Consider the following 12,665-nt stretch of genomic DNA (forward strand, 5'->3'; position numbering starts at 1 on the left):
TTGAGGTCATGAACAGATGGTCGTTCAGTCCTTCAGGATTTTTTGGTAGACAGCAGAATTCATGGTTCCATTTATCCCAGCAAGTCTTCCAGGTCCTGAAGCAGCAAAACAGCCCCCGACCATCACACTACCACCACCATATTTTACTCTTGGTATGATGGTCTTTTTCTGAAATGCGGCATTACTTTTAAGCCAGATGTAATGGGACACACACCTTCCAAAAAGTTCAGTTTTTGTTTCATCAGACTGCAGAGTATTTTCCCAAAAGTCTTGGCGATCATCAAGATGTTTTCTGGCAAAATTGAGAGTCTTAATGTTCTTTTTGTTCAGCAGTGGTTTTCATCTTGGAACTCTGCCATGCAGGCTGTTTTTGCCCAGTGTCTTTCTTATGGTGGAGTCATGAACACTGACCTGAACTGAGGCAAGTGAGGCCTGCAGTTCTTTGAATGTTGTTGTGGGGTCTTTTGTGACCTTCTGGATGAGTCGTCATTGCACTCTTGGGGTAATTTTGGTTGGCTGGCCACTCCTCGGAAGGTTCACCACTGTTCCATGGTTTCGCCATTTGTGGATAATGGCTCTCACTGTGGTTCGCTAGAGTCCCAAAGCTTTAGAAATGGCTTTATAACCTTTTCCAGACTGACTAGATGACAATTAATCTCAGTTAAGTTATGTTTTAACAGGGTAATGTAGGTTTGGATTTTTTTTCTCTTTTAATAATAAAAAGTTTCATTTAAAATCTGCATTTTGTGTTCAGTTGTGTTGCCATTGACTCATATTGAAATTAGTTTGATCTGAAATATTTAAGTGTGACAAACATGCAAAAAGAAAAGAAATCAGGAAGGGGGTAAACACTTTTTCACATTACTGTATTGTATTAGGGTGAATGAGATGTTTTTTCTGCAGAATATTGGCCTATTTTTGGAGAAAAAAATAAGAACAAATACATTTTGTGACCAAAAATCCACAATTTGCAGGGCTGTGAATGTTGAAAGTGTGACGATCCACTGTATATGTATATCACTACCCATACTGCGCATTGCATTGATACAGTTGTTCTGGTTCAGGTTGCTCAGCAGGGTTTCTCAGAACAAGTTATCACAATAAGTTCACGCCAAGTTCTTGCAATTTAAGATGTTTACTTATTCTGTGCAGTCGTCTGATTGTGCCTCGCTTCCATGTCCCCTGCAGGCATTGTGGGTACAGTAAAGCGGATCAAGAGGGAGACGAAGAACTTTACTTTCAGTGTGAGTGCATGTTTTTGTTTTGTTTTGTTTTTTACCAAGAGGAAGGAACACTCTTTAAAAAACACACAAACACACCCACAGACACGCACACACACACACACAAATAAAATCCAGACAGTTTAGAGCAAGAGTGAGACATCTTTGTTGCAAGCGCTGCTTTTTGGCAAATGTTATCAGTAACAGTATTTAAACACTGATACACCACCCCCTAATGATGGCCCTGGAGATCTCACAACACAGCCTCCTCAATTGGAATGGGAATGATAAAAAATGAATGGAAAAAAAACAAAAAACAAAGGCTGCTCCAGTGCTGTGGTCCATGTCTATTATTGCTAAAGGTGTAAAAGATCCAATACTCGCTGTCCGAACACTTTAAAACACCGACTTAACACAGCTTGTGTCTAAATGAACCTGAATTGGACTCTCTCATGACGACAGACTCAGCCTTGCAGGGTAAAGGATTACATGATTGTCTCCCATGCTGTGGCAGGAAAGACCTGATAAGAAATCTTCTATTAGATCCGCTAGTACAGGGGTGTCCAAAGTGCGGCCCGGGGGCCAGGTGGGTATAATGGCATGTTTCCATCCATCCATTTTCTATGCCGCTTCTACTCATTAGGGTTGCGCGGCATGCTGGAGCCTATACCAGCTGACTTCGGGCAACAGGCGGGGTACGCCCTGGACTGGTTGCCAGCCAATCGCAGGGCATCATGGCATGTTTATATAAAAAAAAAAATACAATAAAAAAAAAAAATGCAAAAATTGAAACATTAGCAATACTTTTACAAGAATAAAGTCAAAATATTAAGTGAAAAAAAGTTGTATTCCAAGACAAAAAAAATTGCAATTTTATTGGAATAAACTCGTAATATTATTTGGAAAAATAATGACATTTTAATGGACATATTAAAGAAAAAGTATGATATTTTTCTAAAATATGAGACAAACAAAACAAAAAACAATGTTGTAATTTTTGGGAAAAATATATTGAGGAAAAATTATATATAAAATAATATAAAATAAAATAAATTATGAGAAAAAAATTTACAAGAGAAAAGATGGAATATTTGGAAAATTAAAAAAAAAAAAGCCGAAAATTGAAAAAAAAAATGCAAATATTTTATGAGAAGTCAGAATATTATGAGAAGAAAATTTACCCTTTACGGATAAAATTTATGCCAAAATGTTGCCTCGGTTTGCGTGCATTTTCCGGTTAGCAAACAATATGGCGCACGTTATTAATACACTGTGTGAGTCAGACTCTGTTGTTAATGTATTTTTTATCACAAAACGTCCTCGTCAGCAACCTATCAGCTTGCTAATACATGGAAACCAACTATAGGGGGGATCACACTCCTCAGCCTCCCTGGGAAAGTCTATTCCAGGGTGCTGGAAAGAAGGGTATGACCATTAGTCGAACCTCGGCTATAGGAGGTGCAATGTGGTTTTTGTCTAGGTCGCGGAACTCTGGACCAGCTCTACACCCTTGCAAGGATACTGGAGGGTACATCGGAGTTTGCCCAACTGGTCTACATGTGCTTTGTAGACTTGGAAAAGGCATTCAACTGTGTCCCTCGCGGTGTCCTGTGGGGGGTGCTCCGGGAGTATGGGATTGGTTTTACACTACTACGTGCCATTTGGTCCCTGTACAACCCGAGCAGGAGCCTGGTTCTCGCTGCCAGTAGTAAGTCGAGCCTGTTTCCGGTGAAAGTTGGCCTCCGCCAAGGCTGCCCTTTGTCACCGATTCTGTTCATAATTTTCATGGACAGAATTTCTAGGCGCAGCCAAGGCGTAGAGGGAGTCCAGTTCCTTAGGACCTCGTCTCTGCTATTTGCAGACGATGTGGTCCCAATGGCCTCATCAGGCTGTGACCTTCAGCGTTTACTGGGGTGGTTTGCATCTGAGTGTGAAGCGTCTGGGATGAGGCACCTTGACATCCGAGGCCATGGTTCTCAGTCGGAAAAGGCTGGATTGTACCCTCCAGGTTGGGAATGAGGTCCTGCCCCAGGTGGAGGAGTTCAAGTATCTCGGGATCTTGTTCACGAGTGAGGGAAGGTTGGAGCGTGAGGTCGACAGGCAGATCGGCGCAGCGTCTGCAGTAATGCGGTCGCTGTACCATACCGTCGAGGTGAAAAGAGAGCTGAGCCGGAAGGCAAAGCTCTCAATTTACTGGTCGATCTGTGTTCCCACTCTCACCTGTGGTCATGAGCATTGGGTCGTGACCGAAAGAATGAGATTGCAGATACAAGTAGCTGAAATGAGTTTCCTCCGTAGGGTGGGTGGACTCACCCTAGTAGGTAGGGTGTGGAGCTCAGAGTAGAGCTGCTGCCCCTTCACATCGAGAGGATCCAGTTGAGGTGGCTCGGGCATCTAGTCCGGATGCCTCCCTGGTGAGGTGCTCTGGGCATGCCCAGCTGGGAAAAGGCCCCGGGGTAGACCTAGGACCTAGGACACGCTGGAGGTATTATGTCTCACAGCTGGCCTGGGAACACCTTGATGTCCTCCCGGTGGAACTGGAAGAGGTGGCCGGGGACCGGGAAGTCTGGGCTTCCCTGCTGAGACTGCTTCTCCTGCGACCCGGACCCGGATAAGCGGAAGAAAATGGATGGATGGATGGATGGATACATGGAAACAGGAAGCAGAAGTCAGCTCAGTCACCCGACCACACGTCATCAGCGGCTGACTCTACAGTTCTTTGCTAACTGACACAGTTACGCCACAAGTCTGTTTGACAATTATAGTTTGACATACAGGAAACAACTCAAAATGCATATAAATACATATAAATGATGAATGAAAGGGATAAATGGACATTTAAGGTTACGTTTACCTTGACGTGACTGTTGCCAAAGACACTATGTGGCAGTGAGCTCAACAGACACCACCTTCCTGTTATTGAATTTCTTGAATTCAATAGTGTCTCTCACCTTCTTCATCAAAATGCTGCTGCTTGCAACTTTCTTTGGCTTCATTTTTGGCTTATTTTGCAGCCGTGACTTCAGGTGAGAAACACTATTAAATTCAAGAAAGAACTCACAGCAAGACAGGAAGGTGGTGCTCGTGTTGATCTCGCTGTCACATTGTGTCTTTGGCAACCATTGCATCTTCAATGAAGGTAAAAGTAACCTTAAATGTTCTTTTATCCCTCTCATTTATCATTTCTATGCATTTATTGTTTTTTGCATGTAAAACTATAACTTTCAAAGTATAAAAAGGTTTTCCTGGAACAGAGTAATTGGATTTGCATGATTCTGAGTAAAATTTATTTGGTTAGAGTACATTTCGTTAAGAGGGAGAGACGGGAAGGGATTAATGACACTAACCAAGGTTCCACTGTATTTGTGTATTTTGCTGTATGAAATCATGACCCGACAATGGCTGCTGACTGTGTAGCGTATTTTTGTGAATCATTTGTTATGGCGATGAGTATTTCCCTGTCATGAGCTTGTCGGTTTGCATTGTGCATATTAATATGTCATAATAATATCTTTTTTTAGTTAAATTTCCAGGCACCAAGACATATATTGACCCTGAAACCTATGAGGACCCAAACAGAGCTGTCCATCAATTTACCAAGGAGCTGGATGCATCCTGCATTAAAATCGAGCGGGTTGTCAGAGCAGGTGAGCCCCCCCGCTGTCTCTCGGCTCTCTCTGTTTAGTCCCTGTCCTCCCATCTATCACACTGACAGCCATATATTCACAACTGTGAATACATCGCACAGCCTTACACATTGTATATTGATATACAATTATGAAGCAGGGGAAAAGTTCATTGCAATTAATTTGCGGGCTGCAGGCGATTACTGCAGCTGAAAAATTGCTGTCATATTGGTTTTGCAGAGGCGGTCAATGCGAGTGTCTATGCATTTCCAGTGTGTCTTTATATAGGTCTTGGTTGTCCTCCCCTGAGAATAAAAAGATGCTGCGCTCCAATTTGTATTCCACCGCAGCACAGCTGCGCTTTGTCTCAATATTCCGTACACTAATGCATTTGTTATTATGAAGAGCTCCATCATTTGGCTTTACCTTCAACTAACCTCACCCTTCATGACATGCAGGAGAGTTCGGGGAGATGTGCAGCGGGCGGATAAAATTACCTGGAAAACGTGACGCTTCGGTCGCCATTAAAACATTAAAAGTGGGTTACACAGAGAAGCAGAGAAGGGACTTCCTCTGCGAGGCCAGCATTATGGGACAGTTCGACCATCCCAATGTGGTGCATCTCGAAGGAGTAGTGACAAGAGGTAATCACACGTAAGGAGACAGAGATTGAAGTACCCCCTATAAATCATTGTAAGTCATGGCGGCTCTTATGGTCTTGCTTTTTTATAGTAGGTTTACTGTAAAAGAGACAAACGTAACATTAAATAAAGGTTATAGAATATTTTGTATTTGATTGAGGGAAGTATGACTTTGATCTCAAAATAGTACTCCACTCCTCTTTACAGATACACTTCAAATCCTGAAGGTCTCCAGGCTCTGTCTTTGCAACCCAAGTTTCAGCTCCCCCCACAGAGTTTCTAGAGTAAAGTGCGGCCTGGGGGCACTTTCTAAAAATATAATTTAAAAAGAAGACTAAAAAAGCAACAACAACAACAAAAATTGAAAAATTTGCAATAGTCTTACAAGAATAAAGTAAAAATATGAAGAGAAAATTGTTGTAATCTAATGAGGAAAGGTCTTATGCTGAAAAATAATGTCATTTTAGTAGCATAAAGTTGAAGTATTAAATCGAAAATACATTATTTTTTTTAAAGCAACGAATAAAGTTGTAATTGTAATTGGTGTAATTGGTGAAAACAGAGCTGAACTGGAAGGCAAAACTCTCAATTTGATTCTGAGGTGTGTTTTATACACATAAAGATTACTCACAATAGTCCAATACTTCAAATACTACCCTCAATCAAATACAAATTAATTCATTTCATGTTTTTTTTCTGGATTGTTTTTTTACATTTTGTCTCTGTGTTTCAATAAACCTACCATGAAAGCTCATATCTCTTGTAAGGAGGTAAATACAGCGTTGTTGAATACAGCCTATTAGTAGTAAAAAAAAAAATATATATATATATATATATATCATCAAATGTTGCAAATTGTTGGCCTAAATTAATCATTTTCAAGCATGAAAATGGCTAAATGAACTACAATACAAATATAAGGCATTCAGAAGATGCATTCAATGACGTGATGATATGTAGTATTCCTCACTGGTCACTAAGTCTCAGTAATGTTACATTGATGAGACAATATCCACTGCAGGAAGAACTGTACAGAACAGGCAGTAAAAAACGGACGACAACAAGGAACTCTCCTAATGCTAACGTGTGTGCGTCTGTATTGTCTTATTAATGTCTTATTTTCTCTTATTATGTCTGCTATATTGGGTAATAGGAGTGCAAAGGCGACTATAGGGGTGTTATTTTGTGTCTAGAGGGCTCTAATAATGTTACAAAACCAACTTAGAAGGTGATGCTGTAAATACAAAAATATTCCATTTATAAATAAGGAATCCTACTTGGCTACTACCCCACTTCACTTATCACAGTCTGGTCTGGAATCAACCACAATAAACGAGTGATACGAGGGTGAAAAAATACCAGGGTGGAAAAATACCAGTCCGGTGGACCGCACCAGAAGCTGTCCAGTTCCGTAAATTCACCTCAGCAAGTGACGAGTGGTACTGTATACTATACTATTTCTTTTCTTTACTTTTTTTTAACAGTTCTTGGGACCGCATTGCTATCGAGGAGTAGTCAATGATAGCACAATTTAAAATTTTGCACATTGTTTTAAAAAATAAGAATTGAACAAATAAGAGCCCAGAATGAAAGTATGCAGAGTCTATATTGCAGTTGCCTTGCATCTCTAAAAAGTGAAAGTTAAGTTTGCGTAAAAGTGAGAGTTAAACTTGTGTGAGTGAGATCTATTATGTGTCTCCCAGTATTTTTGCATAAGTCATGTCTAAGTGTTGCACAGCTCTGATTGTGCTATGTGAGTGTGTGTGTGTGCCAAGAAGGCCTTCTAAGAGAAGTTATTAGACTTAATAATAATATTAAACAATATTATTATTATTATAAATAGTCCTTTCTTTCTCCAGGAAAACCAGTGATGATCGTCACAGAGTTCATGGAGAACGGCTCACTGGATGCCTTCTTGAGAGTGAGTATCATGAGTGTCGAAATGTCCACAAGCGCATCGCTGACCTGGTTGTGTTGTTCTGCGCAGATACATGATGGCAAATTTACCGTCATTCAGTTGGTTGGCATGCTGAGGGGCATCGCAGCAGGAATGAGATATCTCGTGGACATGGGATACGTCCATCGAGATCTCGCAGCGCGAAACATCCTTGTCAACAGCAACCTTGTCTGCAAGGTGTCTGACTTCGGCTTGTCGCGGATGATAAATGACGATCCTGAAGCCGTCTACTCCACTACTGTGAGTTAATTAACGCACTTGTCTCCTTTCCTTTTTTCCCCTTCGCGCACAGCCTGTGTGTGGCTTAAGTGGAAGTTAGATTTTTGAAGAACTCGCCACCAAAACACTGCACCAATAAGTGCAGTAAGCAGAATCTATATTCGAGAATCTAGGCTCAAGTAATTCTTGGCAACCTGCTGGTTAAATGCAGCAAATATTGTCACTCTAAACTAGTACAGCTCGTATTAGTGGAAATTTACTCGACACACAGCCATTGTTTTTTAAACAGCTGGCAACAAACGTGAGTGTCCAAAGTGTGTCGATTTAGTGTTGATATATTTTCCAATACTGGCTTAACTGTCTTGGGTATGGAATTGATTAGAACGTCACTGGTAGTTACTGGAATCCTCTTTAAGTCCTTCATGGATGTTACACTTTGCAGATGCTCAGTAGGATTTAGGTGCATCACCTGTACCCTGAGCTTCTTTAGCACAGCAGTGGTCATCTTGGAGGTATGTTTGGACTTCTTATCATGTGGGAATATGGCCCTGTGACTCACTTTACCAAAGAAGGGGATCGTGCTCTGCTTCAGTATTTGGCAGTACAGTACATGTTGTCATTCATATTTCCTTCAATGAACTGACAGCACTCATGCAGCCCCCCACCACCATGCTTGACTGTGGACAAGACACACTTGTCTTTGTCTGGTTGCAACCACACACGCTTGCCGCCATGTGAAGCAAATACAGTGGTGTGAAAAAATGTTTGCCCCCTTCCTGATTTCTTTTTTTTTTCCTTAATAGTAATATTAGTCAATGAGAACACAACTGAACACAAAATGCAGTTTTTTAATGAAACATTTTATTATTAAGGGAAGAAAAACCACCCTTAGCAACAACAACTGCAATCAAGCGTTTGCGATAACTTGCAATGAGTCTCTTACAGCGCTGTGGAGGAATTTTGGCCCACTCATCTTTGCAGAATTGTTGTAATTCAGCCACATTGGAGGGTTTTCCAGCATGAACAGCCTTTTTAATTTCATGCCTTGGGATGTCAATAGGATTCAGGTCAGGACTTTGACTAGGTCACTCCAAAGTCTTCATTTTGCTTTTCTTCAGCCATTCAGAGGTGGACTTGCTGGTGTGTTATGGATTATTGTCCTGCTGCAGAACCCAAGTTGGTTTCAGCTGGAGGTCACGAACAGATGGCCGGACATTCTCCTTCAGGATTTTTTGGTAGACAGCAGAATTGATGGTTCCATTTAACAGCAAGTCTTCCAGGTCCTGAAGCAGCAAAACAGGCCCAGACCATCACGCTACCACCAGCATATTTTACTTTTTGTATGATGTTCTTTTTCTGAAATGCTACTTGTTACTTTTACGTCAAATGCAATGGGACACACACCTTCCAAAAACTTCAACTTGGCCACAGGGTATTTTCCCAAAGGTCTTGGCGATCATCAAGATGTTTTCTGGCAAAACTAAGAGTCTTAATGTTCTTTTTGTTCAGCAGTGGTTTTCATCTTGGAACTCTGCCATGCAGGCTGTTTTTGCCCAGTGTCTTTCTTATGGTGGAGTCATGAACACTGACCTGAACTGAGGCAAGTGAGGCCTGCAGTTCTTTGAATGTTGTTGTGGGGTCTTTTGTGACCTTTTGGATGAGTCGTCATTGCACTCTTGGGGTAATTTTGGTTGGCCGGCCACTCCTCGGAAGGTTCACCACTGTTCCATGGTTTCACCATTTGTGGATAATGGCTCTAGATGGTTCGCTAGAGTCCCAAAGCTTTAGAAATGGCTTTATAACCTTTTCCTAGATCTCAATTAATCTCAGTTAAGTTATGTCTTAACAGGGTCATGTAGGTTTGGATTTGTATTGTATGTACTTTATTTATCCCACAGCGGAGAAATGTACTTGTTACAGCAGCAAGCAAGCAAGACAAGTAAAGAGAACAGTGTAAAGAAAGCATAGTGACTACAACATGGTTCAGGTGGTGCAGGTGTTGTAGAGCCTGACAGCAGTCGGTATGAAGGACCTGCGGAACCTCTCCTTCTTACACCGTGGGTGTAACAGTCTGCTGCTGAAGAAGCTGCTCAGGGAAACAACAGTGTCATGTAGCGGGTGAGAGGTGTTGTCCATGATGGATGTCAATTTTCTCCCTTAATAATAAAAACTTTCATTTAAAAACTGCATTTTGTGTTCAGTTGTGTTGTCATTGGGCCGCACGGTGGCCGAGTGGTTAGCATGTTGGCCAGACAGTCAGGAGACCTGAGTTCGAATCTCTGTTGGACATCTCTGTGTGCAGTCTGTATGGTCTCCCCGTGCGTGTGTTCCTCCCACATTCCAAAGACATGCATGTAAGGTTAATGGGAGACACTAAATTGTCCATAGGTATGAATGTGAGTGTGAAAATAAATAGATGGATTGTGTTGTCATTGACTAATAATTACATTTGTTTGATGATCTGAAACATTTAAGTGTGACAAACATGCAAAAAAAAGAAATCAGTAAGGGGGCAAACACTTTTTCACACCACTGTGCATTTATCTTGGTCTCATCAGAGCACAGGACATGCTTCCAGTAATGCAGATTGGCATTAAAACAGTCTGTTTCAGTTTATGATTTCCTGATATTCGTGTATATAACTTTATTTGCCATTTACTGAAGTAAAAGTGCAAAGTCCGGCCCCCTCTCCTTAGGTTTCTGAAAATATGCCCCCCCTAGAACATCTTTATGTAGAGCAACTATTCTTTCTTTTACGTCTTCAAGGAGTTCTTTGCCAGAAAGTGCCATGTTGAACTTCAAGTGACCAGTATGACAAGTGTAAGAGCGATAACATCAAATTTAACACCTGATCCCCATTCACACGTAAATGCCGACTTGGGTCCAGTTTGGGCGTTTTCAGTTAGAGGCGTAAACGCTTTTGTTATTTGTTGCAGCAGTTTAGACATTAATGGTTGTGTGTTATTGTGAGTTATTTTGAATATACAGTAAATTTACACGTTACGCAATCTGTACACTGACTACTTGTATCAATGTGCCATTACTTCAGTGTTGTCCCATGAAAAGATATACAGTAATCCCTCGTTTAAGGCAGTTAACTCGTTCCAGACTTGACTATGATAAGTGAATTTCCTCGAAATAGGATTCCTTATTTATGGAAGTAGTTAAGAGTATAGAAAAACTGCTTATGACCTTCTAAACAAGGTTTTTAACATTGTAGCCCTCCAGACATGAAATAACACCCTTATAGTCACCTTTACACGCCTGTTACCCAATATAGTAGACATAATAAGAGAAAATAAAACATATTAGACATAGATAAGACATGATATAGAATCACAGGTTAGCATTGGGAGAGTTCCTTGTTCTTTTTTACTTTCTGTTCTGTACAGTACTTCCTGTGGTGGCTATTGTCTGATCAATGTAACATTACTGACACCTAGTGACCAGTGTAGACTACTACATGCATCTTCTTAATGCCTTTTATTTTTGTTTTACGTCATTTAGCCATTTTCATGCTTGAAAATGCTTAATTTAGGCAAAAAAATACATACAGTTTCCTTAAATACACAAGTTTTTTTAGTAATAGGCCATAGTTACCCACGAAACAGCATGATTTAATGTATATTTAAAAACTATGATAGAGTGAAGCCCCAAAATTCGAAGCGTGAAGTGGCGAGGGATTACTGTATGAACATATTTGCAGAAATGTGAGGGTTGTACTTTTGTGAAGTACTGTATATTTTGAATTTTTCTGAACAGGGTGGAAAAATACCAGTCCGGTGGACCGCACCAGAAGCTGTCCAGTTCCGTAAATTCACCTCAGCAAGTGACGTGTGGAGTTATGGAATTGTCATGTGGGAAGTGATGTCCTATGGGGAACGGCCATACTGGGACATGTCCAATCAAGATGTAAGTAACTATTTAGTGTTGTCAACTGGGGGTGTCACGGGATTAAAAATGAGATTTCCCGTTCAGAAAAAAAATGCTTTGCCATAATAAATGAATGCATCACACAATAAATGAAAATGAACTGGATCATTTTTACCGGCGTCCGTATATTGCCGTGTGCATGCGTGTCTGTTTTGCTCGCCTCCACGCGGGCAGGAAGAGGCAATGCAAGGTAACGTAGTAAAAGTTAGAAGGGAAAAAGATGCTTGCTAAGCCAAATGCCACAGCCCCCGTGCGGGTATATTAATGATGAGCAAAGTGAATTTATTCGGAAGTGGTAACAACATAAAAGTCAACAAAACAAACTTGTACACCTCAAACATATCCACCCGACGCAGTTTTTCCATCTGGGGAAAAAAACTACATATCGAGATGCAGAGCCTTTGTCTCGACAGTCGGCAGTCACGGAAACGTTTGAAGTAATACAAACAAAACGGCACAAAATTGTGTGCATTCACATTCATCACAAAAGAAATGCTGCTCTTTATTACAGTTGAAAAGCCAGCATTTCAAGAAACGCTGCAAACATTTGACAGACGGTACTATTATCATCACATTAGTGGTTTATTTGGTCTCCAAAAAATTTAACAATAATACCATTTGGCGTCTATTTGTGGGGCAATAAACATTTCAGAACGCATCTGCATTGTTTTGTGATGTAATAAAATAAAGCTTGTTTGTCCATTCCTATTTTTTCATTGTACTTCTCTTAAAATTAATGTTAAAATCTCATCTCTTCTCATTCTTGTGGACCCAATCTCGTGCACTCATGAGTCGGCTTTCTTGTGACACCCCGATTGGAAGCTGCTAATAAACCAGTTTACAGAAACTGGCACATTTTAATGGCTTTCTCTGCCACGCAAACCCATATTTGGAAAGAAAGACTTGTCGTTCCTGGTTCCTGGTGCTTCTACAAGTGTGCGGTGGATTCCTACTGAAAGCACATTTCAAATCTTCTTTTTATAAAACACAATGCACCTGGAAATGTGCACTGCAGGGTCCCACCGTCTACACACCCACTTTCAACCTTAAAGGGTCAACGCAGAGCACC

At 40.9% G+C, this 12,665-nt stretch overlaps 1 protein-coding gene across 5 annotated transcripts in view; it reads left to right on the plus strand.

The window, feature by feature from the left end:
- The window catches only part of epha7 (eph receptor A7), a 108,688-nt gene that overhangs the window by 84,307 nt on the left and 11,716 nt on the right, over positions 1-12,665 (plus strand). For 2 of the 5 annotated variants that reach the window (XM_054762691.1, XM_054762692.1), the window contains exons 9-14: positions 1,189-1,244; positions 4,742-4,867; positions 5,305-5,490; positions 7,347-7,408; positions 7,475-7,684; positions 11,426-11,575. In XM_054762691.1, the coding sequence (XP_054618666.1) occupies positions 1,189-1,244; positions 4,742-4,867; positions 5,305-5,490; positions 7,347-7,408; positions 7,475-7,684; positions 11,426-11,575 (790 nt within the window). Of the gene's footprint in view, positions 1-1,188; positions 1,245-4,741; positions 4,868-5,304; positions 5,491-7,346; positions 7,409-7,474; positions 7,685-11,425; positions 11,576-12,665 lie in introns of those variants that run through there. The other 3 variants (XM_054762693.1, XR_008567052.1, XM_054762694.1) reach the window with 3 other exon arrangements.

This window comes from Dunckerocampus dactyliophorus, chromosome 19, assembly GCF_027744805.1.
Source record: "Dunckerocampus dactyliophorus isolate RoL2022-P2 chromosome 19, RoL_Ddac_1.1, whole genome shotgun sequence".
Lineage (NCBI taxonomy): Eukaryota > Metazoa > Chordata > Actinopteri > Syngnathiformes > Syngnathidae > Dunckerocampus > Dunckerocampus dactyliophorus.